General features: G+C 41.5%; 1 protein-coding gene across 6 annotated transcripts in view; it reads right to left on the reverse strand.

Annotated features, from left to right (window-relative positions):
* LOC132387457 (1-phosphatidylinositol 4,5-bisphosphate phosphodiesterase beta-4-like) overlaps positions 1 to 27534 on the reverse strand; it is a 536307-nt gene that overhangs the window by 15173 nt on the left and 493600 nt on the right. For all 6 annotated transcript variants that reach the window (XM_059959817.1, XM_059959814.1, XM_059959818.1 and 3 more), the window contains one exon: positions 26004 to 26040. In XM_059959817.1, the coding sequence (XP_059815800.1) occupies positions 26004 to 26040 (37 nt within the window). The remainder of the gene's footprint in view (positions 1 to 26003; positions 26041 to 27534) is intronic.

Genomic DNA, 27534 nt, shown 5'->3' on the forward strand with positions numbered 1-27534 from the left:
TTCCCCAACATTACCCCATCTTCATATCATCCACAAACTTGACTCCAAAGCCATAAATTCCACCATCGAAATCACTGACATGTAACTTAACAATAAGCTTTTCCAAAAACTTACACCTGCGGAACACCACTGGTCACTGGCAACCAACCAGAAAGGGCTCCTTTTATTCCCACTCTTTGCCTCCTACAAATCAGCCAATCCTCTATCCATGCTAGCATCTTTCCTGTAACACCATGGGCTCACATCTCATTAGCCAGCCTCATTTGCTTGTCAAAGGCCTTCTGATAATTCAAGTACACAACATCCACTGATTCTCCTTTGCCTATCCTGCCTTTACTTCTTCTTTTGGGGGTATCTATCCTGTACCCGCCGAAATGTTTCAACTTTGGCCAGCTCCTCTCTCATGTCTCAATAATTCCTTTTACTCCACTGTATTACTGATATATCTGACTTTATGTTCTCCCTCTCAAACTGCAGGATGAGTGCTGTCAGATTATGATCACTGCCTCCTAAGGGCTCCTTTATCTTAAACTCCATAATCAAATCCAGTTTATTACACAACACCCAATCAAGAATAGCCTTTCTCTTACTGGGCTCAACCACAAGTTGCTCTAAAATGGCAACTCGTAGGCATTCTACAAATTCTCTCTCTTGAGAACTAGCACCAACCTGGTTTTCCCAATCTACCCGCATATTGAAAATCCCCATGTCGATCATAACATTGCCCTTTTGACTTTCCTTTTCTATTTCCCGGTAGAATTTATATCCCATATCCTGGCAACTGTTTGGAGACCTGTGTATAACTCCCATCAGGGTCTTTTAACCTTTGCAGTTTCTTAACTCTACAAACAAGGATTCTACATACTCCGATCCCATGTCAGCTCTTTCTAAGAATTTGATTACGTTTTATTTTTAGTCAACAGAGCCAGCCCAACCCCTCTGTCTACCCGACTGCCCTTTCAATACAATGTGTATCCTCTCAACTATATCTTAAGCTCTCAACTATGATCTTTTTTCAGCCATGACTCAATGATGGCCACAATGTCATACCTGCCAATCTGTTAACTGCGCAGTAAGATCATCTGTACTCTGTATACAGTGTGCATTCAAATATATCACCTTCAGTACTATATTCATTACCATTTTCGATTTTGTCCCCATGTTACACTGCAAGTCATCCAACTGACTGCAATTTTGTCCTATCATCTGCCAGTTTTATCCTGACAAACCTGAACTTAAAAATCAACCATTGAGAAACAGAACAATATAATAAAAAGCATATGCATAAAAAGGAAAAACTGGGAATATGCTTTATTCTGTCAAATTTTATTATGTTGGGCAATCATAGAATGCTAAAATAGTAAATACTCTAGTATTTGTTTGGCAGATATGTGTAAAGTGAGATCAGAGATTATATAACCACATTTAAAATTAAGAACCTAAATCAATCAAACTCAGGTATTTTAATTATATCAACAATTTTTAAAATAATTTTGAAAATAGTTCACAGAAACACTTAATAAAAGGTGCAGTTTCACAGAATAAAATATCCATGTTTAAGAAAGGGAAAAATAGCATTGTTACATATGTTTAAACCTATTACCATAGTTAAACCAGTTAGGAGTACAAATAATGAATCCCATTTAATGGTGGGGAAAAAAAGATAAAATACTTTAATTGTCAACATGGATTTCAAAAGGATATCCATAAATTATTTAAATCATTAACCAGAATTCATAGAAAATATATTGCAGTGGATGCCACTTATTAAGATCTCCAAAAGGCCTATAATAAGGTGCAATGCAACAATCTAATGAATAAAATGATAGCAGGTGGAATTAGAGACAGGAATAGCTAGATAGCTTCAAGTCAGAGAGAGATTGGGGTTACAAGATGACTATTAATTAGGACAGGCTAGAATTCAGGGCCAACAAAGACCAGCATCTTTGGTTTTACAGACAGGAAAAAATTGCCTAGAGATTGGATTTCTCCTCTTTTGGTGCTCTCATAATTGTACCTAACTCTCACACTGCCCTAGGATGACTAAACCAAACCTAACCAAATCTTTCATTACTCAAGCCTTCCAATCCAGCCAACATCCTCGCAAATCTTATATAGTGGAGATAGTCAAATATTTGACAGATCAAGGAATTAAGGGTTATTGGAAACTGGCACAGAAGAGGAGTTGAGGGCAGGATAGATGAATCATTTAGAATGGGGGGCAGGTTTGAGACATTCATGTTCCTGTGAAACACAACATACTAAGATAGGCACACACCCGTACATTACGATCATTATTAAAAATAATCCACTCAAGATGGCTCCAAGTTTCAGTCTCTGTAGGGTCGTGAGGATGGTTTGGAGGGCAGAGAGAGGAGTTAAGGGTCTGGTTTGGGGTCAGGCTGGGGTCCAGGCCTTCACTCCACATTCAAAGGCTGGTGAGAATGTGGACAAAGGACATTTGTGGACAGATGTTGAGCCGACAAGTGCAGTGTATGAAGACTAGTGGGGATGAGGACTGGTGCCACCCCTACCCCTACCCCCCACCAGGAAGTGAGTGCCCCGCGGGATCAGAAAGATTGGAGGTCCTTACGGGCAGGAGTCACAAGCGCTGGTGACCTCCTAGGTACATGAGTTGGAGAAGCTGGAATTCAAAGCTTAGAGTTCAAGGTCTACTTTAATGAGTCTGGAGTTTGAGGCCATGAGTTCATGGTCCTGTCATTAGGAAGTCCTGGGATCACCATAAAAGATCAGAGTCCGATAGCTAAAGACCAAAAGTCAGTTGGAAGTCTAGAAGCCGAGGCCTGATGTCCAAAGCCCTGGGTCTGCAGGACCACTAGGGCAATCAACGTGTGTGAATGAGTAGGTGGATAGATGGGAGGGAGGAAAGGGACTTGCTTTGTTGTTTGGTTGTTTAAGGCAACTGACATTTCACTGTATGTTTCAACATACATGTGATAACTAAATGAATCTGAATTTAAAAGATACAAATAAGGAGATATTGGCCAGTGGAATTAAAATGTTGGCAATGCTGCAAGCAGGGCCTGCGATTGAGTGTGTAACTGCCTGAGGGTTCATGTGGACATTAAACAAGTGTTAGTGACACACACAATATTCTGGAGAAACTCAGCGGCCCAGGCAGCATCGATGGAAACAAGTACAGTTGACGTTTTAGGCTGAGGACCTTCAGCTGGACAGGAACAGTAGGTGATGGCCAGGAATGATGCAGACCAGAGTATTTCACAGCCAGGAAAAAGGAATGGTAGAGTGACAATGCAATCCAACATTTCTCAACACCCTTACTCTACTCATCTTGTGCTACACCAGCTCAGGAAGAGACTTGTGAATGTGCTCCTGGAGAAGGTACTGAGCCGTGGGTGGCTTATAATTGGAGAGCAAATGTTCTCTGTGGGGATTGGGAGCAGGACCTTCCACAACTGACTGGCACTGGAGCAAAAAAATGGAACTACTGTACTGAGTTGATCATGTAGGGAAGTTCACCACAGAGAGCCCCAACACCTTGGGCCAGCAGTGATCTATCAGAGACAGGAAAGAGTGGGGAGGTATGAGTCAGGACCTGGTTTCTGGGACATCATTTAGCTCTGGTAGACACGTGGCTGGAGGTCGGCAGGTGTTGGAAGTGCACTCCCCCAGAGTGCCCCCACCCCTGAGAGGCAGGAGAAGCCGGTGCTGTTGGGTGCCAACACCATCTGCTGACTCTACCTTGTGGAGCCATGGTTCATGCGTGACTTCAACTGGGGCATCGTCAGGTCGAAGTGGGTAAAGTACGTAAAATGCAGGAGGAATTCAGCAATCTATGAAGGGGAATGGAGATCCCTCCTCAGGGATGGAAGGGGCCAGAAGCCAGAATAAGGTACTGGGACAGAGAAGAGTACAAGTTGGCAAGTGATAGGGAAGGTGGGTGAGGGGTTTGGTGTGAGAAACTGGAAAGGGTAATGGACTGATAAATAACACATCTAATAAGAGAGGGCTGGCACCAAGGAATACAAGGAAGGAGAATCAGAGGGAGGTGATGGGAAAGTGAGAAGAGAACAGGTCAGGGGGGAGTAGTTAGTAAAGTTAGAAAAACTGATGCTCATGCTATCAGTTTGGAGGCTACCCAGACAGAATATGAGATGGTGCTCCTCCAACCTCAGACAGCTCTCATCATGGTAGTAGAGCAGGCCATGTACAGACTTGTCAGTATGAGAATGAGAAGTCGATCCTGACTTTTGTGGTGAACACAGCGAGGGGGTTCAAGGAAGCAGTCCCTCAGTCTGCGTCAGGTCTTACCAATGTAGAGGAGGCTGCACCAGCTACAAGAGATGACCTCACTCAGCTGGAAGGACTGTTTGGGGCTGTGAATGGTGGTGAAGGAGGTAGTGTAGGGCAGCTATAGCACTCTACACACACTTGCAGGGATAAGTGCCAGGAGTGAGATCAGTGAGGAGGGATGAGTGGACAAGGGAGTCACTTAGAGACACAGATCCTCAAGGAAAGCTGAGGGGGGGGGTGTGGGATAAGGATGTGCTTAGTTGCAAGATCCCATTGGAGATGGTGGGAGTTACAGAGAATGACGTGGTGGATAAGGAGGCTCGTGGGGTGATAGGTAAGGACAAGGGGAAGATGGCGGGAGGATGTGACGGCAGATGTGAGAGAAATGGAGGAGGTCAGGTGATGGTAGTGGAAGGGAAACCCCATTTTTTGAAAAGATGAGTCCATCTCGGACGTTCAGTAATAGCGCAGGAATCATCAATACTATCTGGTAAACATACTCTCCAAGGTACTGAAAAACCAGCAGCTCACATCTGGCGAGGGGGAATGCCAAGTTCCTGTAATAGAACCAAATCTAAACTGCAGCATTTCACCGATGGAAGCACCTCTCTAGAATGGCAGCAACAGTTTCATTTGTATGCTGAGCCATGGGATCCGTTGACCCAATAGCTGTTGCTGATGAAATCAGGGACTACCACTGGGCCTACAGATTGAAGAGTCTGTGAACCACAACTATCAGTTCTTGCAGCCTCATAATTGCAGGCACTGATTTTATTTAAAATAAAAATTTACAGGGGATTTTTTTCATGAATATAAAAATCAATGTCAAAGAGAATAATTTTAATTCATATATAATTCACACTTCCAGCATTATGTACTCCTTATTTTCATAAGCCTATAAGTCACAATGTTTAGATTCATTTCCTTGTTATTAAATAACTAACGTGAACCACATGTTGATGATGACAGCATGTGAACAAAATACATCTAGTGTTAACTTGAACCATGAGAAGAGCTGCCAGGTCCAATTTCCCACTTCAGCAAAAAAATCGGTGTCAAAACTACAAGATAGGTATAAGGAAGATCCTAATTATAGTTATAACTCTGGTAAAGATACAAAGGAGTCTTAAAGAGTAAAGGCTGATTGTGCTTCATGTGAATAATGCTAGATTTTAAAAAAGGCAAACCAAGGATAAAGTTTATTTCCAGAAAACTGGAATGGAAAAGTGCAGAAGTTATACTAAACCTGTGTTAAACTTCAGTGCAATCCATCCAGAGTTTTGTGTACAAATCTGACTATTTTATATAAAGGATCTAAGAGGCAAGTAGGGAGGGTGAAAAGAACAATTTACAAGACAGAGATGGGTTTAATGTCAACCAATAGAGCCTGAATGGGCTGGGTCCCTTTCCACTTGAAAGAGCAGGCTGAAATGTGACCTGATTAAGTTCCTGAAAACTATGAAAAGCTGTGACAACTGCAGATACAGAGTGAGTGTTTTTAGTCGTGTGAAAGAGCAAATTTGGAAGTCAGTAATAAGAAACAAAAGTATAAATGGACTTCAAAGCTTTTTTTTAAACCAGGTTATAATTCCATGCCAGTGACTCTTTCTACCAATAACAAAGGAACGTACACTCAGAGACCACTTTGTTAAGTATAGGAGTGGAATTTTATGTTGTCTTCTGCTCCTTTTGCCCATCCACTTCAAAGATAGACATGTTGTGCATTCAGAAATGCTCTTCTGCACACCTCTGTTATAATGTGTGGTTATTTGAGTTACTGCCACCTTGAATCAGTCTGGCCATTCTCCTCTAAACTTTCTCATTAATGAGGTGTTTTCATTCACCGAAGTGCCACTTGCTTCTCGCACCATCCTCTGTATACTCTAGAGACTGTTGTGTGTGAAAACCCGAGGAGACCACCAGTTCTGAGGTACTCAAACCACCCCAACTAGCACCAACAATTATTCTAAAGTCACTCCGATCATATTTCTTCCCCATTCTGATGATTGGTCTGAACAAAAATTGAACAAAAATTTTGCAAGAGGATTTCTGTGGTGCCTTGTTCTGTATTGATTGAGCATCAAGATGAAAAAATATATCAATCCTATCAATAGCATGAATAAATCAGAAAAAATTTAAACCCAATATCCCAAGCTCTGTTTCTATATTTAATTGGAATTTAATACTGGCTCTCATATTCCAAAAGTCTTTTAGGAAATAACTCTTCCTGTGGAAGTAGCAGGAGATTTATTAGTTTTGTCAAAGGAGTTTGAATTGTGCAATACTAATGCCGCAACTTTTGGAGATTGAGATAAAAAGGGGAAAAAAACCACAGGGTTAATCACTAGTACCATGGGTCTGATGTAGGATAAGAGCCTGAATTTGTTTTCATATCTGGATAGAATACTGTACACTGTGTGGTGATTCTTATATAGCTTCATAATTGTGCTTATGTTTGTAAATAAATTGCTTAAGTGTTGATATTACTGAGCCCAAACACTCTTTTAAGTAGCTTTTAAAGTCCATTACAAAGATAAAGTTCTCAATATAGAAACTGTGAACTCAAAACAGAAATAAAACCACATTAAACTGCATCAAATCAGTCAGTCATTATCAACCATCAAAACCTGAAACATTGGTGATCTCCAAATAACTAGGAAGAAAATGCTAGCAATAATTTTGGTACCATAGCAACAGTGATCCAATGAAATGGTTCAACAGATACAATTCTAATCTGCATGATTCTTTTTGCTCAGACTGAATCGTAACTAATTCAAATCCATCCTCCCCCACAAAGACTTCCACATAAATATTGTGGGCTGATTTTCCAATTTAGTTAAAAAAAATAAGCTTTACATCGAGATTGTTCAAAGTATTGACTCTGAATTAGTTATGATAATCCTAAAACAAGACTGGAATTAGGATAAACACTAATATGTTTCTTGATGACAGCACACAGAATGATTTCACTGTTTAGATACTATATCTGTGTTTGGAAACTACTCTAAAGGCTGTCATTAGTTATTTTTCTGTTCTAAGCATAGAGATATACAGAGAGAACCAAGATCAGCTCACAGAGAGTAGGGAATGACCAATCAGTGCTCCTGTTGTCACTGCCACCCAGAATGGTGGATGCGTTGAGCAAATGGGTGCAAGTAAATACGTTACGTGGAAGAAACTGCGATCTTTAAGAACGATGCCTTTCAACCACAAACAATAGAAAACAGCATATAAAAATAGATGGGTTAGGGTGATTTTGCTGCTAAACAAGTATTAGATGGAAATTCTGCCCATAGGCCTGGCCATGAATTATTCTCCATGATTGGAATGAATTCTCCACACTCAAAAAGGTAAATGAAATTCAACAGCATTGTATCACCACAGAATTAGGAACCATTGCCAAGATTAGCAGAGTTTCAAAATTTTCTAAAATTATGATAATACTCTCCTTGGTCTGGAGTCACACTGAACAGGTAAATAGTGCCTCAAGAAAGGGATCAGAAAGTATGATTAAATCCTCCCCACAATGGGCATTCCTAACACCATCTCAGGGATTGTTGCTATGGTCATCTGATAGCTGTAGAGTATTTTTCTGGTTAGGAACATCAGCAGCCTTGACATCACAATTTTGCATTTCTACCATTCTTAATACACGGTATGGTGGGATGACCTGAGTTTCTGTTGCCCATTTCCTGATCACACGGAGGAAATGGAATGCAAATTGGTACAAAAGAGTTCAGAAGCAGAAGGAGGCCCTCCACTACTTTCCCTTATTGCCCTTCTCTATGACATCGTACGACATAGTAAATACCACGGAGGAAACTCCAACTGCCTCCAGTAAGAAGCAACAGGACAGAAGCCATAAACAGATGACGTAAATTGACCTGCAGCTGCTATTAACTTGCTTGAAATGTTCATGTATAGCCTATTTGGGAACTATGGCACTTTATAATTACATGGCAAAAAAAAAGAAAGAAATGGGCCCCATGCTAACTGAGGGAGCAAGGCCACTCCTTTTAGAAACTGTTTCTTTGTTGACTACCATGCTCATAGTACAAGGATTATAAATGAAATTGCTGGATGGGTTATTTTTACAAATGTTTTATAATGAAAGTGTAGTATGGCTCATGCTGACTGCAGCGCTGGTTGGGAAGAGAGTAATCTTTCGGATCATTCACTTACTTGGCTATGAGTGGGCAATATGCCACCATATCTACTCCAATCTTGGTTGACAAAGTTATCACACGTTTGGACCTGAGTTGCAGAAGGTAATACATCAACAAAGGCTTTCTTCTATCAGTGTTCTGTATCTATGCAAGGTTATCTCAAAGGTGTCAGGTCAAGGAGAAGTCTATTGAGAGATTTCTGCAGAGTGTTTATGGAACACGCTGGGAACAAATCTCAAGAGGAATATGCCATATAGAATACACTGATTATTTACACGTTGAGAGTTTAAACTAACAGACTGAATAAGACCAGAAGATGTAGCCACTCAGCCCAGAGAGCTTTCTCCACCATTCCATCATGGCTGATTTATTATGTCTCTCAACCCCATTCTCCTGCCTTCTCCCCATCACCTTTAATGCCCTTACTAACCAAGAATTTATCAACCTCTGCTTTAAATATACTGAATGACTTGCCCTCCATAGCCCTCTGAGACAATGAATTCCACAGATTCGCCACCCTCTGGCTAAAGAAATTCCTCCCCCATCTCTGTTCTAAATGGACGTCCCTCTATTCTGAATGCTGTGCCTTTGGTCCTAGACTCCATCACTATAGCAAACATCCTCTCCACATCCTCTCTATTTAGGCCTTTCAATTTTCAATAGGTTTCATTGAGATTCCCCCACCCCACCTTCTTCTAACTTACAGTGAGTACAGGCCCAGAACATAAGAACATAAGAAATAGGAGCAGGAGTAGTCCATCTGGCCCATCGAGCCTGCTCCGCCATTCAATGAGATCATGGCTGGTCTGGCCATGGACTCATCTCCACCTACCTGCCTTTTCCCTGTAACCTTTAATTCTCCTACTATACAAAAATCTATCCAACCTTGAAAAAATATTTACTGTACTAGCCTCCACTGCTTCATTTGGCATAGAATTCCACAGATTCACCACACGCCGGGAAAAGCAATTCCTCCTCAACTCCATCTTAAACCTACTCCTCCGAATCTTGAGGCTATGTTCATAGATCTAGTCTCCCCTACCAGTGGAAACAACTTTCCTGCCTCTATCTTATCTATCTTTTACATAATTTTATATGTTTCTATAAGATCTCATCTCATTCTTCTGAATTCCAGTGAGTACAGTCCCACGCACTCAATCTCAATCTTTTCTCATAACCTAATCCCCTCCTATCTGGAATCAACCTGATGAACCTCCTCTGCATCGCCTCCCAAGGCAGTATAACCTAGTAAGGAGACCAGAACTGCATGTGGTACTCCAGGTGCGGCCCCACCAGTTGCTGCTTAACTTTGCTCATTCCCTCTAGGAATGAACACCAACATTCCATTTGCCTTCTTGATAGCCTGCTGCAAAGAAAGTGCAATTATTAAAATTATAAAGTTTTTACCATTTCAATAATAATCTTTCATTTTTCTTTTGAAAATGGATGACCTCACAGTTACCAACATTGTACTCCATCTACCTTGCCCACTCACTTAACCTATCTAATATCTCTCCGTATCTTCTGCACAATTTGCTTTTCCACTCAATTTAGTATCATCAGCAAACTTAGATACACTACACTCAGTCCCCTCTTCCAGATCATTAATGTATAGTGTGAACAGTTGCGGGCCCCTGCGGCACACCACTCACCACTGATTGTCAATTTGTTCACCTCTATCCACTGCACTCGCTATATCCTCAAAGAACTCCAGCAAGTTTGTGAAACAGGACCTGTCTTTTCTGAATCCATGCTGCATCTGCTTGATGGATACATTTCTTTCCAGATGCTTCGCTATTTCTTCTTTAATGACAGCTTCAAGCATTTTCCCAACTTTACCTGCCTTTTGCCTACATCCTTTTTTGAACAATGACATGACATTTGCTGTTTTCACATCTATTGGGACCTGCCCAGAGTCCAGAGAATTTTGGTAAATTATCAAAGCTTCAACTATAACCTCTGCCATTTCTTTCAGTACCCTGGGATGCATTCCATCAGAACCAGGGGTCTTATCTTTCTTCAGGCCCACATGTTTGCTCAGTACAAAATCATCATATCTTCATATGCTAACCATTTCATTTCTGGAATCCTTCTCACCAACCTTCTCCAATGCCAGCACATCTTTTAAGGGGTTCAGAACTGCTCACAATACTAAGTGTGGTATGACCAATGTCTTATAAGTCCTCAGCATCACATTCTTGTTTTATATTGTAGTCCTATTGAAAAGAGTGTTAACATTGCATCTGTCTTCCTCACCACTGACTCAACCAACATGTTAACCTCTAGGGAATCCTGCACAGGACTTCCAAATCCTTTCACACCTCTGTTCTCTCTCTATGGTTTTTTTTCAGTTGCCTTCTGTTCCTTTTTAATAGCTACCCAATCCTCTATCTTCCCAGTAACATTTGGTCTATTATATGCCCTCCCTTTTGCTTTTATGCTTTCTTTGACTTCTGTTGGCAGTCATGGTTTCCTCATCCTCCCTTTAGAATACTTCTTTATCTCCTGGATGTATTTATCCTGCACCTTCCAAATTGCTCCCCAGAAACTCCAGCTGTTGCTATTATCCCTGCAACTGTCCCCTTCCAATCAATTCTGGCCCGCTCTTCTCTCATGCCTCTGTAATTCCCTTTACACAACTATAATACTGGTACCTCTGACTTTATCTTCTCAATTTTAAATGGAGGGTGAATTCCATTACATTATAATCACTGACTCCCAACCCAAGCTCCCTAATCAAATCTGGCTCGTTACGTAACACCCAATCCAGAATAGATGATCCCTTAGTGGACTTAATCACAATCTGCTCTAAAAAGATCTCTCGTGGGCATTCTGCAAATTCCCAAAGGCAGAGGTTGATAGATTCTTGATTAGTCAGGGGATGAAGGGTTACAGGGGGAAGGTAGGAGACTGGGGCTGAGAGGGAAATGGATCAGCCATGATGAAATGGCAGAGCAGACTTGATGGGCCAAATCCGTATAAACTGAAAGTCATCCAGCTGCAGCTCCAGTTCCTCAACATGGTCTCTGAGGAGTTTCAGCTCAATGTACTTTGTGCAGGTATAGTTATCAGGGAGGCTGGGGATCTCCAAGTATTCTCACATTTCATACAAAGATTGCACTCAGCCCCTAGAGCTATTTTCACTGCACTAACTGACAAAGAATGCAAACAGATGCTTACCAAAAACTTACCTCGCCCAAGCCCACGAAAAGCTGAAAGCCCTTGAACACTCCTTTTTAATTGGTCATTGTAAATTGTCCTGTAATTAGGTTAAGGTTAAATTGGGGTTGTCGGAGTTGCTGGGTGCAGCTTAATAAGCTGGAATGGTCTACTTAGCCCTGTATCTCTAAATAAATAAAGAACATCTACCTTATTCTATATACTGTGTGCATTCAAATATTACACCCTCAGTCCTGTATTCATCATCCTTTTCAACTTGGCCCCCCTTTTCAAGTTACACTTCAATTCATCCCACTGACTGCAAATTTGCTCTATCATCTGCTCTTCATTTTCTTTGCTAACTCCCTATACTCCCTGCACAGGACCTCTTCCCCCTTTCTACCCATGTCATTGATGCCAATGTGCACCAATAACTTTAGCAGCTCATCCTCACTCTTGAGAATCTCTGCAGCCACTCTGAGACATTGTTGACCCTAGCACCTGATAGACAACACAGCAATGTTCCAAACTGTATGTGAAATTGATCATGCACAAAGCAGCCACACCATGTGATTTCACAGTAAGAATAAAAACAGTGATACTAATAACAGAATGTCCCTATTTCAAGTTGCTTTTGTGAGTACATTAGAAATTGCAGTGGTGGTACCTCTCCTCTTGGATTGATAAAGGACAATTTGGCAAATTCTAGATGAGCTTGTAACACTAAAATTGACATTTTCTCCTAAAACTTGCTATGCTTTTTCTTAACAACACGCACAAAATGCAGGAGAAACTCAGCAGGTCAGGCAGCATCTATGGAAGAGTAAGGAGTTGACATTTCGGGCTGGGACCCTTCATCAGGACTCTCATTCATCTCAGGATTCTGCTATATGTACTGATGAAAATGCATGGCATTGCAAGCTGTTTATTAGCAGTAAATTACCACAGAACTTCTGTATAAACCATGTTTAGGCCTGTGCCTATGAGACAGAACTGCCTTAACTGGTCATAATGGAACCTTGCCAAAATCACCAAGTTTGAGAATCATTTGCCTCAAATGAATGGATAAATTCCTTAATGCAAACAATATTCTGGAGGCTGAAGGATAAAATAATGTTGTGACAATCACAAAACAATGACACAAGAACGTAAAAAGAAACATTTCTGACTGAAAATGGGATACAAACAATGGCATGTTGACAAACCTTCATGTGTCATACAGTGGGTAATGCATTGTTTTGCAGAAACTAGAAAATTATTTCAATGTAATTGTGTTAAAAAGAATTGAAAGTAGTAAGCTTTGGCCAAGTTGTCAGAAGTAGGATGTGATAATTGGTGAGTACATTATTTCAAAGATGAATTTTTGAGGGCAGATACTTTTGAGAAGAATTCCCTACACAATTGTACGTCTGACAGAGTTAAATAAAGCCCAGCATACATCATGGAAGATACTACAAACTGCATTATGCTTCAAGCTATTGCTTTTGTGTCTATGGTACCTCTAGATGATGGGAGTACCAACTGTGACTCAAGGAACAGTTCTTCTGCTACAGGAAGAAGCCAGCTAGCAAAATGCTTGAAATTTAACCATTTTGAAGTCAGCATCAAGTAGTTCAATGTCTCAAGATGTAAATATCTTAAATTGCTGCCAAGTAGATAAACTATTATGCATTTGAGTATACTTATTTAGTGTTGTCTGAGGTACTTGCATATTTTCCTTGTGGCCGCATAGGTTTTATCTGGGTGTTCTAGTTCCTGCCCACATTCTGGAGATGTGCAGGTGATGGGATAATTTGATATTGTAAATTGCCTGTGGAGTGTAGGTGAATGGTCAAATCTCAGGGAAGTTGATGGGGATGGGGTAGAATAGGTTCTATGGGAAATTAATGCTTGAACAGTATTTTGCTGTGATTGGCTTGATGGGCTGAAATGGCCTCCTTCTATGTCACATGGAAAAATGAAATCACAAAAAGCGTTTTCAGTCAATCCAATCCACCTTATAGAAGCAGGTCCTTCAGTTCACCAAGTCCATTCTGCCCAACCTTACAAATTCCATTTGGTCTGTATCCTTCCATGTCTTGCTTATCCTGTCCTTGCTTTACCTGTCTAAATGCCTCTTAAATGTAGTGATTGTATCTGATTCCTCCATCTCCTCAAAAAATATGTCAGAGAAGTACAGTGTATCAAGAAATGGTTGACGGCAGTGAATACCACAAAGGCTATATGATCAGACCTATCTGAGCTGAAGACCAGCCAAGCTCTTCAAATATATTTACAACACTGACATCTACCTGAGTATGGAAGCTTCCCCACTTATGCCCTGTTCATCACATCCAAACTGGCTAACTGCCGTCCATCATCATCAATGCACCACCAAGGGTCCCATCATGCAGCACTTACAATGACCTGTACTCTGAAGTACAGTGTGGTTCATCAGGGTCAGTGGGCCCCAGGCCCATTACAGACCAAGGTCCAAATGTGGACCCAAGAACTGAATTGCTGAGGTGAGTATGGCATTCTTTGACAGGTATGACAGTCTTTGACATTCAGGCAGCTTTTGACCCAACTGTAGCTACAATGAGTCCTGGCAAAAATGGCACCAAAGAAAACACATCTACATTTTAACATGTACAAGCAAGCTGGATGAACTCAGCAGGTCAGGCAGCATCCGTTGAATTGAGGAGTCAATGTTTCGAGCCGAGACCCTTCATCAGGACTGAAGAAGGAGGATGCAGGGGCCCCATAAAGAAGGTGGGGGGAGGGTGGAAAACCAATCAGAGGAAAGATCAAGGGGTGGGGGAGGGGAAGCAGGGAGGGGATAGGCAGGAGAAGTGAAGAAGGAATCTAAGGGGAAAGCACTGTGTAGTAGAAGAAGGCAGAATCATAAGAGAGGTGATAGGCAGCTAGAAGAGAAGACAGAGTGAAAGTAGGATGAGGGAATTACCAGAAGTTGCAGAATTCGATGTTAATACCAAGGGGCTGGAGACTACCCAGACGGTAGATGAGGTGTTGCTCTTCCAACCTGAGTTTGGCCTCATCATGGCAGTAGAGGAGGCCATGTATGGACACAGCGAAATGGGAATGTGAAGCAGAGTTCAATTGGGTGGCAACTGGGAGATCCTGTCTGTTGTGGCGGACGGAGCAGAGGTGCTCAACAAAGTGGTCCCCCAATCTGCACCGGGCCTCACCGATGTAGAGGAGGCCACACCCGGAGCAATAGATGACCCCAACAAACTCACAAGTGAAGTGTTGCCTCACCTGGAAGGACTGTTTGGGGCCCTGAATGGTGGTAAGAGAGGAGGTGTAGGGATAAGTACCAGGTGGGAGATCTGTGGGGAGGGACGTGTGGACCAGGCAGTTGCAGAGGGAACGAACCCTGCAGAAAGCGGAGGGGTTAGAGAGGGAAAGATGTCCTTAGTGGTGGGGTCCTGTTGAAGGTGGCGGAAGTTGCGGAGGATAATATGCTGGATCCGGAGGCTGGTGGGGTGGTAGGTGAGGACAAGGGGTGGTGATGGGAGGATGTGGTGAGGGCCGAAGTGCGGGAAATAGAGGAGATGACAGCAGAAGGGAAACCACGATTCTTAAAAAAGAAAACATTTGGGATGTCCTGGAATGGAAAGGCTCATCCTGGGAACATGGCCTCCTCTACTGCCATGATGAGGCCAAACTCAGGTTGGAGGAGCAACACCTCATATACCGTTTAGGTAGTCTCCAGCCCCTTGGTATGAACATCGAATTCTCCAACTTCCGTTAATTCCCTCCTTCTCCCTTCCCCCATCCTACTTTCATTCTGCCTCCTCTTCTAGCTGTCTATCACCTCTCTCATGATTCTGCCTTCTTCTACTACCCATACTGCCCTTAGATTCCCTCTTCACCTCTCCTGCCTATCCCCTCCTTGCTTCCCCTCCCCCACCCCTTGATCTTTCTTCTGATTGGTTTTTCACCCTCCCCCCACCTTCTTTATGGGGCCCCTGGCCCCTCCTTCTTCAGTCCTCATGAAGGGTCTCGGCCCGAAATGCTGACTGCTCATTTCAACTGATTTCAACTGCTGAGTTCATCCAGCTTGATTAAACATGTTGATTTGATCACAGCATCTGGAGTGTACTTTGTGTTTACATCTACATTTTAGTTTGAACCTTAGGCCGTGACTAGGTCTGAAGCTGAGCGATACTTCTACAGATGTACCATGGAGAACATTCTGATAGGCTGTATCACCATTTGGAATGGGGGGTTGGGGGGGGGGAAGAGGGGGGCTACTGCACAGGATCGAAAGAAGCTACAGAAAGTTGTAAAATTAGTCAGATCCATAATGGGGTATGAGCCTCCACAGTATCAGGACCCCCCTCATCTAGGCCAGGCCCTTTTCTCACCACTGCCATTGGGCAAGAGGTACAGAAGCCTTAGGTCCTACACCCACCAGGTTCAGGAAGAGTTATTACTGTACAATCATCAGGCTCTTGAACCAGCGTGAATAACTTAATTCACCTCTACTCTGAATGTTTGTATAACCTTCAGACTCACTTTCAAGGATTCTTTACAAATCAGGTTCCCATTATGAATTTATTTGCATAGTTTGTATTATTTGCACACTGGTTGTTTGGCAGTCTTTTTCTGTTTATACGTACTTTTCTGTAAAATTCTATTGTATTTCTTTTACCTGTAAGTGCCTGCAAGAAAATGAATCTCAAGGTAGCATACATGTATTTAATATATTTATTATAAACATTTACATTGAACTTTGCCCTGTATATGTTGAGAGGATCTTGCATCATTTAGTGCCGTTACATGGGCAGGCCAGAGAAGGGTTGCTAGCTGGCAGTGCCATCTTCTCAAACTTTAATAATGATCAGACCTGTCAAGGATTTTTAAAGTTTCTAAATATTCCTGACCATTGGAGCGACTGGCAGAGTGAAAACCGCTATTCTAATATCAGAAACATCGGACAACAATCAAAGAGGTCAGTGAAATAATTTTTTAAAAGCTTTAAAATTGTAAATATTTTCAAGAACTAAGCCACTACGAAGCATCTAAAAACTTATAAATAAACTCAGGTAAAATTTCATTTACATATTGTTACCTCAGTCACTTGCATCTATTTCTGTCTATTCAAATAGGCTTGTGGTTCCCAGACCAGATCTAGCCTCTCACTTTCCCAGTTCTGATGAAGAGATGAAGACTGGAAACGTTGGCCATTTCTTTTTTCATAGATGCTGCTTCATTTGCTGAGATTTACAGCATTTTCTGGTTGTTCTTTAGGTCTAATGTCACCCAGATTCAAGAGGGCAGACTCCTAAGGTTATGTGCTGGAGAACCATAGCAAATTAGATTCTGTTGGAGTCCAGTCCAGTAGGCTCCTCTTTGCTGCTGTGGAACTGACAGCAAAGAACAGGCAGGAAGTTGCTGTGGAGATCTAAATCTGATGGCATATCTGCTGAGAATTGTCCACCGCTCAATTAGCTCTGGCTCAGTTAAGTTCTGTCAAACTTGGATAAAAGTTCTGGTACATATTGGTATCAATGATGTAGGTGGGAAAGGGATGGGATCCTGAAGAGAAAATATAAGGAGTTCGGTAGAAAGCTGGAAAGCACGACCTCAAGGACAGTAATCTCTGGATTGCTGCTTGTACCACATACCATGTGCCAATGAGGGTAAGAATAGGATGATTAGGTTTGAGAATTGTGGATCATTGGGATTTCTTGTGGGGAAGATCTGACCTGAACAAAAAGGAGGGGTTGCACCTGAACTCAAGGGAGACCAATATCCTTGTGGATATACAGTCTATGCAAGAGATGTTGGCAAGGTTTTATAATAATTTGGCGAGTGGATGGAAACCAGACTGAGGATGGGGCAGTTGGCACACAAGTAAATGCAGTGTGTAGAGGAACTGTGAGGAAGGATAGGCAGCTGATAAGGCAAAATTGCAGTCAGTGAGATGGGTTGAAGTACATCTTCAAAATAAACAGTAGTTTCAACAATTTGGAAAAATGAGGATGAAGTAAAAGGGACAAGAGTGCAAGTAAAATTATGAAAGTCTCCAGAGTAAATAAAAGACAAAAAATTTAGAAAGGGATAAAAATTTAACTTCTGGTAACAGCAGCAAAATTGACAACAGTGATGAAACTGAAGGTGATATATTTGAACGAATGCAGTATATGGAATAAGGTAGATAATCTTGTCACACAGTTAGAAATTGGCAGGAATGTGGGCATCCCTGAGTTGTGCTTAAAAGAAGATCATAATTGGGAGCTTAACATTCAAGGATAGACATTTTATTGAAAGGACAGGCAGGTAGGCCGAGTGGCTGGGGTGGCTTTTTTGGTAAAAAAAAATGAATCAAATCCTTGAAAGAGGTGGTATAGGATCAGAAGATGTAGAATCCTTGTGGGTAGAGTTAAGAAACTGCAAGAATAAAAAGACAATGAAGGGAGTTATATACAAGCCTCCAAACAGCAGCAAAGAAGTGGAGTATAAATTACAATAGGAGATAGAAAAATAATGTTAGAAATGCAATGTCACGAAAGTCAGGGGGAATTTCATTATGCAGGTAGATTGAGAAAATCAGGTTAGTGCTGGATCCCAAGAGAAGGAACTTGTAGAATGCCTACAAATTTGAGCCCATTAGGGAGTTCTGGATTGGGTGTTGTATAATGAACCAGATTTGATTAGGGAGTTTAAGGTAATGGAGCCCTTTGGAGGCAGTGATTGTAATATGATAGACATCACTCTGTCATGTGAGCAAGAGAAGCTAATATCAGATGTATCAGTATTATAATGGAAAAAAAGGAACTATAAAGACATGAATGAGGAGCTGGCCAAAGTTGATTGGAAAAGGACACTAGCAGGGATAATGACAAAGCAGCAATGGCTGGAGATACTGAGAGCAATTCAGAAGATGTAGGATAGATATGTCCCAATGAAGTATTAGTATTCTAAAGGGAAACGTTGTTGACAAGGGAAGTCAAAGACAGCAGAAAAGCAAAAGAAAGAGCATATAATATAGCAAAAATCAGTGGGAACTGGAAGATTGGGAAGCTTTTAAATCCCAAAAGAAAGCAATACGGAGAGAAAAGATTAAATCTGAAGGTGGGTGGGGGGGGGGGGGGGGTGTGTGTGTGTGCGTGCGCGCACACGTACACGAAATTATGTCAATCTTCACTGTGAAAGTCACCAGCAGTGAACCAGAAATTCAGGAGTGTCAGGGGGCAGAATTGATTGTGGTTGTTATTACTAGGGAGAAGGTGCTTGGGAAGCTGAAAGGTCTGAAGGTATACAAGTCACCTGAACCAGACAGACTTCATCCCAGAGTTTGAAAGTGGTAGCTGAAGAGATTGTGGATATATTAATAGTGAGCGATCTTTCAAGACTCTCTAGACTTTGGAATGGTCCTGGAGGACTGGAAAACTGCAAATGTTGTTCCACTCTTTAAGAAAAGAGACAGAAGAAAGGAAATTATGGGCCAGGTAGCCTGACATCAGTAGTTGGAAATATGTTGGAGTTTATTATTAAGGATAACATGTCAGGGTACTGGAGACAGATGGAATAGGCCAAAGTCATCAAGGAGAATCTTGTCAGACAAGTCCGTTGGAATTCTTTGAGGATATAACGGGCAGGATGGACAAAGGAGTGTCAGTGGATGCTGTTTGCTTGCATCTGTCAGAAGGCCTTTGACTAGGTGCTGCACGTGAGGTTGCTAAACAAGAGCCATTATATTACAAGAAAGATACTAGCATGGATAAAAGATCAGCTGGCTAGCAGGAGGCAAAGATTGGGAATAAAAGGGGCCTTTTCTGATTGACTGCCAGCAACCAATGTCGTTCTACAGGGAGCAGTGCTAGGTCCAATACTTTTCAAATTATACGTTAATGATCTAGAATGACAGAATAAATGATCTTGCGGCCCAGTTTGTGAATGAAACAAAGATAGGTGGAAGAGCAGGTAGTGTTGAGGAAGCAGGGAAATTGCAGAAGGACTTAAGACAGATTAGAAGATTGGGCAAAAAAAATTCCAGATGGAGTACAGTGTTAGGAAATGTATGGTTATGTACTTTGGTAGAAAGAATAAGGCATGCTCTATTTTTAACATGGGGAGTAAATTCTGATATCAGAGGTGCAAAGGGACTTTGGAATTCTTGTGAAGGATTCCCTAAAGGTTAACTTTGAAGTCGGAGTCAGTGGTAAGGAAGGCAAATGCAATATTTGCATTCATTTTGAGAGGACTAGAATATCAAATCAATGATGTGATGCTGATGCTTGATAAGGCATTGATCAATCTTGACCGTCCTGCCACTGGTTACAGATGGTCTCAGACGAGTGAGTAAGGTCACAACTCCTCCTCACTTTACACTAAGTGTTTGCAAGTCACTCTTGTCATCCATCCTTCCCATCCCAAACTAACCTAAGTCGTGTGGTGAAAGGGTAGCAACGAAGCAGCAGGTGTGGGTACATTATCAGCCGTGGCTACACTGGTGGCTCAAACCATAGGGTTGTTATTCACAGATATGAAATGGCAGTAGTTTTTGGCAGTCACCTGAGCAGTCCTTTTCTGGAATGTACTGCACACCTCCATGGTATCAGAAAGGTATGAGGGAAAAAAATGCCCTAAACATTTCCTTGGCCAGTTTACCATGGCTGGCAGGCACCCTATCATAGCAGACAAAATACATCAAAGGGAAAATTAAGGACTACTCCTTTCACCCTTGGTGCGGGGGACAGACATACTTTATTGATCCCGAGGGAAAATGGGTATGCAACGTGTGTGCACTGTTAGACAGTCGACGATAACAGACCTCAAAGGAAAACTGCTCTAATAGGGAGAGAGCTAGACCGATATAACATCGATGTTGCATCCCTAAGTGAAACCAGACTTGCAGGAGGGGGCAAACTTTGTGGAAGGGTCGCAGGGTACACATTCTTATGGAACAGAAGAGGAAATTAAGATCGGCATGAGTCTGGGGTTGAGTTTTGCAGAGATCGCTAGCAAACTTGCTGAACCTCCAAAGGGGACGAATGACTAGTTCATGAATAACTCCCTCTGTAGCATGGTAGGAAGCACGTCAACAGTTAGCCCCAACCATGATGAACCCAGGTGATGTCAACAAGTTCTATGAAGAACTGCACTCAATTATTGCAAATGGTCCCAAAGCACACAAGCTTATCATCCTTATGATTTCAAAAGAAGAACTGGCTCTGACAACACCCCATGGGTTGGGGTCATTGGGAAATATGATGTTAGCTGCTGCAATAGCAGCGATCGTCTACTATTCCAGACATGCGCTGAACATGAGTTGTTGATCACCAACACTGTCTTCCACTTTCCCACCCATAACAGAACTTCATGGACGCATCGCTGCTCTAAGCACTAACATCTAATTGACTATATCATAGTCAGGAAGAAAGACTGGTAGGATGTCTCCTCAGCATTAAGTGGCAAGACAGGGTCCCTGACACTGGGGTGCTTACCAAGGCAGGCCTGCCCAGTATCTACACCATTCTGATGCAGTCCCAGTTATGCTGGACAGGTTGTGTAGTTCATCTGCCAGACCACCGGCTGCTTAAGAGATTGCTTTATGATGAACTACAAAAAAGAAAGCGTACCCGTGCAAGCCAAAGAAAACGCTGTAAAGACTCCCTGAAAACTTCACTAAAAGGGGTTTAGCATCAACCCAGACACCTTGGAAAAGATCACCCAGGACTGGGTTGAGTACACTCCTCCCTTTGTCAGGGTGCAGTGACACGAGGCAGAAAAGACACTTGCAGCAAAGATGTAGGAAAGCCCGAGCCAGCAACCTGCAACCAACGTGGTTGCCATCTTTTGTCCACACTGCCAAAGAACTTTCGAACAGGGATGGCCTCCGTATCCACACACGAGTCCAGCTCCTACAAATTGCAGATGACTACAGTGGTTCTCATCGTTGCACGATGGACAAATGAAGATTGCACTTGGAGCACTGTGAGCAGTTTGGGGCCGTTATCTAAGAAAGGTTGTGGTGGCGTTGGAGAGGATCCAGAGGAGGTTGACGGGAAAGATCCACCGGAAGAAAAGCTTAACCTATGATGAGTGTTTGAAGGCTCTGGGCCTGTACTAATTGAAGTTTAAAAGAATGACGGGGATCTCATTGAAATCAATGGAGAGGATGCTTCATATAGTGGGGGAGTCTGGGTCCTGAGGGCACAAATTCAGAATAGAAGGATGTCCCTTTATAGCAGAGTTGAGGAGGAACTTCTCTATCCAGAGGGTGGTGAATCTGTAGAATTCCTTGCCACAGACAGCTGTGGAGGCCAAGTCATTGAGTACATTTAAAGTGAAGGTTGATTATTAAGTGTGTCAAAGGTTACGGGGAGAAAGCAGGAGAATGGGGTTAAATCAGCTGTGATGGAATGGCGGAGCAGACTCGATGAACCAGAGATCTGAATTCTGCTCTCATGCCTTATGGCCAAAAACAGTACTCTTTATATAGTCTCATCAAGACATTTTTTACACCTGTATTCAAATTCCCTCCAAATGTGCCATTTGCCTTTAAGACACTAGATCTGCCTGCATATTAGTTTTCAGTAACTTGTATACAAAGTTCAAAGTCAATTTATTATTGTGACAGAACAGGTTGGAAATGTTAATTCTCCCACCAACCTTGCCCCTTTGCCTCCTCGTTCTGTCCCTGGTCTAGTTTCCTCACTAGTTCACATACTTTGCCCTTCCGTTCTGCAGTTCCTGACAGTTCATCACTTACGCACCCCAACATTAAAACAATCGCTAGCTTGGCTAATCAAAACAATCCCTTCAGTTGATATGTTCTGCTGGCTTATAATTCAAAAAAATAAAGATTCTAGACACAGGCATTCGAAAAGGTCTCATTTATTTTCCCTCACACTGTTACGTCAGTTTGTAGACAGCAGAAAGTCCTCAAAAGACCCGAGGATCAGTTTGGAACATCCTAAAATTATGCCTGGGTTAGTGGGAGCAGGCACACTACAACCTACGCAGGCAGATTTAAACCCTCAGTCTGGCTTTGCTGAGGTGTGGAGGTTGGATGTGACAGTTATATTGGAAAGTTAATGACAGAGTATGTCATGGAGAACGCCTCTGTATATTTGTAAATTTTTGTACACTTTGTTTTCATTTATCTATTTGTAAATACTCTTTTTCTTCACAACTTTTGCTTTTTTTTTTGCACCTGACACTAAATAAAACCCCTTTGCACTAATGTGCTGTTGCGGCTTACCATCTGTTTTTTTTTTCAACTGGTGACCCTTGTTTGGCGCTCTTACCCGCACCGGATAGCGAGGTGTGACAATTATCAAAGTACACATACGTCACCATATGCAATCTTGAGATTCATTTCTTGTGGACATACTCAGCAAGTGCAAGGAACATGATATAATCAATGGAAGACTGCACCCAACAGGATGAAAAAACAACCAACATGCAAAAGACAACAAATTGCAAATGCAAAAAATAATAATAATTATTAGTAGTATTAATTATTATTGTTATTATCAATAATAATAAATAACCAATAAATATCGAGGACATGAGACATAGAGACCTAGTAAGTGAGTCTCTAGGTGAAGGAACAGTTCCGTGATGGAGCAAGTGAAGTTATACCCTCTGGTTCAAGAACCTAATGGTTGAGGGGAATAACTGTTCCTGAATCTGGTGGTGTGTGTCCTGAGGCTCCTGTACCATGTTCCTTATAGCAGCAGCAAGAAGAGTACGTGACCTGGGTGGTGGGAGTCCTTGATAATGGATATGGATTTCCAGCGACAGCACTCAGTGAAGATGTGCTCAATGGAAGGGAGGGCTTTACTGCATATGGACTGGGCCACATTCACTATATTTTGTAGGATTTTCTGTTCAAGGCCATTGGTGTTTCCATACCAGGCTCTGATGCAACCAGATAATATATTCTCCACCACACATCTATAGAAGTTTGTCAAAGTTTTAGATATCAATCTTCACAAACTTCTAAGGATGTAGAGGCGTAGCCATGATTTCTTCATAATGATATTTAGGTACTAGACCCTGGACAGATTCTCTGAAATGATAATACTGGTTAATGGACCTCTGATTTCTATCTCCTGAAGTTAATAATCAGACCATTAGACGTAGGAGCAGAATTAGGCCAATTGGCTCATTGAGTCTGCTCCTCCATTCAATCATGGCTGGTCCTCCTGTTCTCTTCCTCAGCCCCATTCACTGGCCTTCTTCCCTTTACCTTTGATGTCGCGGTCAATCAAAAACCTATAAATCTCTGCCTTAAATACACTCAATGACCTGGCCCCCACAGCTGCACGTGGTAACAAATTCACCACCCTCTGGCTAAAGAAATTTCTCCACATCTCTGTTTTAAATTTAAATATCCTGAGGCTGTGCCCTCTTGTCCTAGACTCCCCCATCTTGGGAAACAGCCTTTCCACATCTGCTCTATTTACCCTTTCAACATTAGAAAGATTTTAATGAGATCCCCCTTCATCCTTCTAAATTCCAGCCAGTACAGCCCAGAGCCATCAAACGTTCTTTATATGATAACCCTTTCACTCCTGGAATCATCTTTGTGAACTTCCTCTGAACCCTCTCCAATGCCAACACATCCTTTCTTAGATAAAGGAGCCGAAAACTGTTCACAATACTCAAGATGAGGCCTCACCAGTGCCTTATAAATCTTCAGCATCACATCTCTGATCTTATGTTCTAGACCTCTTGAAATGAATGCAAACACTGCATTTGTCTTCATTGCTCTTGCTGACCCTGTGTGAGAGGTTGTTGTTGTGGCACACTCCGCCAGATTTTCGGTCTCTCTCCTATAAACTACTTTGTCACCACCTTTGATTCGGCCAACAATATCCATGCCATCAGCAAACTTAAATATGACATTGGAGCAGTGCTTAGCCTCACAGTCATAAAAGTAAAGCATAATGACACATAAATATCATTAAACATCAACAACATCCAAATTCTGATCTACTTTGTGCAACAAAATAGATAATTTCACATTTTTCCATATTATAGCCATATTCTTGTCTATTCAATCAGACTGTCTACATCCCCTTGAAACCTCCTCTCTCATCACAATCCACCTAGTTTTTTGTATCTAACTTGCAAAAATGTTGTTTTCTCCTCTCAATGAAACTACTTATATAGACAGTGTATGGATGAGGCACAAGCACCAGTGCCTGTAGTACCCCACTTGGCAATCTGAGAAAGATCTGACTGTGTTTTGTCCCATAGCCAATTCCCTCAGTCTGTGTCAATATTATGCCCACAGTCCTTGTGCTCTAAGCCTACTGACCAACTTCCTATGCAGGACCTCATTGAAAGTGATCTGAAAACCTAACCATTGATGTGTGGCCTCACTAAAGGCCTTTGGCAAATGCCAACAATTCAGTGCTCCACTGCTAGAATTTCCCAGCTGGTCCTGGCCCAGATGAGTTCGCAGTGAGATACACAGCATGGAAGCAGTCCTTTGACAAACTGATTCAACTATGCCAACTATCATCAAGCTAGTTTATTCTCCCACATATCAAAGGCAAGTTACAGTCAGCCTACCAACCCACACATGTGGGAGGAAAGAGGAGCAGCTGGGGGAACCCATGCAGTCACAGGGAGGAAATGCAAATCCCATGCAGACAGCTCCAGAGGTCAGGACTGAACCCAAGTCATGGGAGATATGAAACAGTAACGTAACAGGTTTGTTATTGTGGTCTCATACTGGCATATTTGTATGCATTTAATTTCTACATTAAATGTAATCTTCAATTCTGTTTGAAATCTGAAAGACAAATTACAGACTCCCCACCTGGATAGTGTTTTGGTGAATTGCATAAACCCCTTATGAGTCATGTTGGAAATTTGTGTTTCATTGAAATAACTAGTCTACAGCCAGGCAAGAGTAGATCATGAGTAATAGTTATTGAATCATAAAGTGTATTTGCTCAATACCATAGATAGTGCAAAAGATAACCAATGTGCCTTTGTTAAAAATATGGTTACTTTAGATAAAAGTTTTACATTTTAATACAGATGAACTATATTATTCCTCATTTATTAATCAAAGTTAAATTTTAAAAGTCAATCTTTCATTTTGTCCCATTGAACACTTCTTATGAGATTGCTAAATAAACGTAGTAAGACAGGATTGTGGATCCTGTTACTGGGTATACTTAATAGCCGATTAACTCGGAATTCTACTCACAAAGTCGTGAATTACTGATAACATCCCAAGTCCAGAAAAGGGAAAAGAAACTCCATGGATAATTGTTCTCTCTTTTGCACCAAAAATTTCAAACTTTCCATCATTGACTGTAAAATCTAATTTTAATCAAAGCGTGATCAACTATCTGTATATGAAGTACTGTCAAAATTAAACAGCGGATTTGATTGTTGGTTGGTAATTAAGAACAGTCCTACCTTGAATGCCAGACCCTGCATGACATGATTTCAGCAGCTGTTTGTACAAAAATAATAGTGATTACAAATCAAAAATGTACACAAAATGAAATGCCAATGTTCATTAACATGTTTTTAAAATGCACTCTATATTTGAACTTCAATGGTAAAAATAATAATGTTAATATGAAACTTTAGTTTATAAACATTCTGGCTAAACATTCACTGGCGGAGTAACAAATAAGTCATAAAGATGACGGTTAATCTATTTTATAAGGCGCTATGAATGATGAACAGACAATAAAAAAAATTATACAGGTGAAGGCTAAGAAGGGATGTTACCATCTGTGTGTTGCCATGATCAACTAAAACTCACAGATGAATTGTGCTGAGAATTAAGCTACACGTCTCTATACAAAAGTAAGTTTACAGTTTGAGGACAAAGATGAGTTCCTACCACCAAACTGATGAGAAATAAAAATATTACACTTCTGAAGCATTTTTAGAAGAGAATGCTTGAAACATTGATGGAGGTAAATAGATTTGAGAAGTTTAGCATCATACAATAAACATCAATTAATTTTGGATTTTCTGTGTATGTTATAACAGCACAAGACAAGCGGAATTCTAATAATAAATCAACTTTTAATGACTGTAACATTTGAAAATGTCTAATCTGCAATGTTTCTTTAATTGTGCCTCCGCACCTCCAGTGAGAATTGGTGGGCTGATCAATACATGACTGCTAACTGTTCGCTGGGAATGAGGTGTCAGGACAGAACATAGTAATCTGATGAATTTGCTGTATTGTTAGTCATTCACTTGCATTTGTTTTACAGTCCATCGTGGTAAATGAGCTCAGCAGAAAATACAGGCAGCGTGACCATAATACAGGGGATTAAAATTCATCCTGTTGATCGCACTAAATTCATTGCAGAATAGTAATGGTGTTTTGTACGCTTCCCTTAGAAATTCTTTCCATGACACCAGGAACTGTGCACTAACTGCTGACAGACTATAAATGCTACTGAACTATAGAAGAGTTATGTATTGGTTCAATGTGGGCATGGGTTCGTATTGCCTTGGTCTTTGCTTCTGATTATATTTTTGAGGGACCCCCTGATGTCAAGATAGTGCCCTCTCTCTCTCTCTCTCTCTCTCTCTCTCCATTCCTCAAGGCTGTGACTCCATGTGGGCCTGAAGTTCAATAAACAACTTGGAATTCCAATGCCCAACCATCCTTAGTCTGCACATGTGCCTTCCTGCTAGTAATGATAAATGACTGAGACCTTCATGGATGAGCCCTCATTCTGCTCGTATACTTCCACAGCTTTCCTGCTTCTTCCACTCCCTAACGCAGTGATAGCAGGGAAACTACAGTCATCTGCCAGCTTAGTTTAGACTGGAGATTGAACTTGGTATATGTCTGTGCAGTACAACACAACTAACAATGCACAACTAATAATTATGGGGCAGATTTAATAACAGATTGTGTCAATTTGAAATTTTACTAAAAAAACTGGAATATGCCTAACATATAAATGTCCTCTTT

This window comes from Hypanus sabinus, unplaced genomic scaffold, assembly GCF_030144855.1.
Source record: "Hypanus sabinus isolate sHypSab1 unplaced genomic scaffold, sHypSab1.hap1 scaffold_188, whole genome shotgun sequence".
NCBI lineage: Eukaryota > Metazoa > Chordata > Chondrichthyes > Myliobatiformes > Dasyatidae > Hypanus > Hypanus sabinus.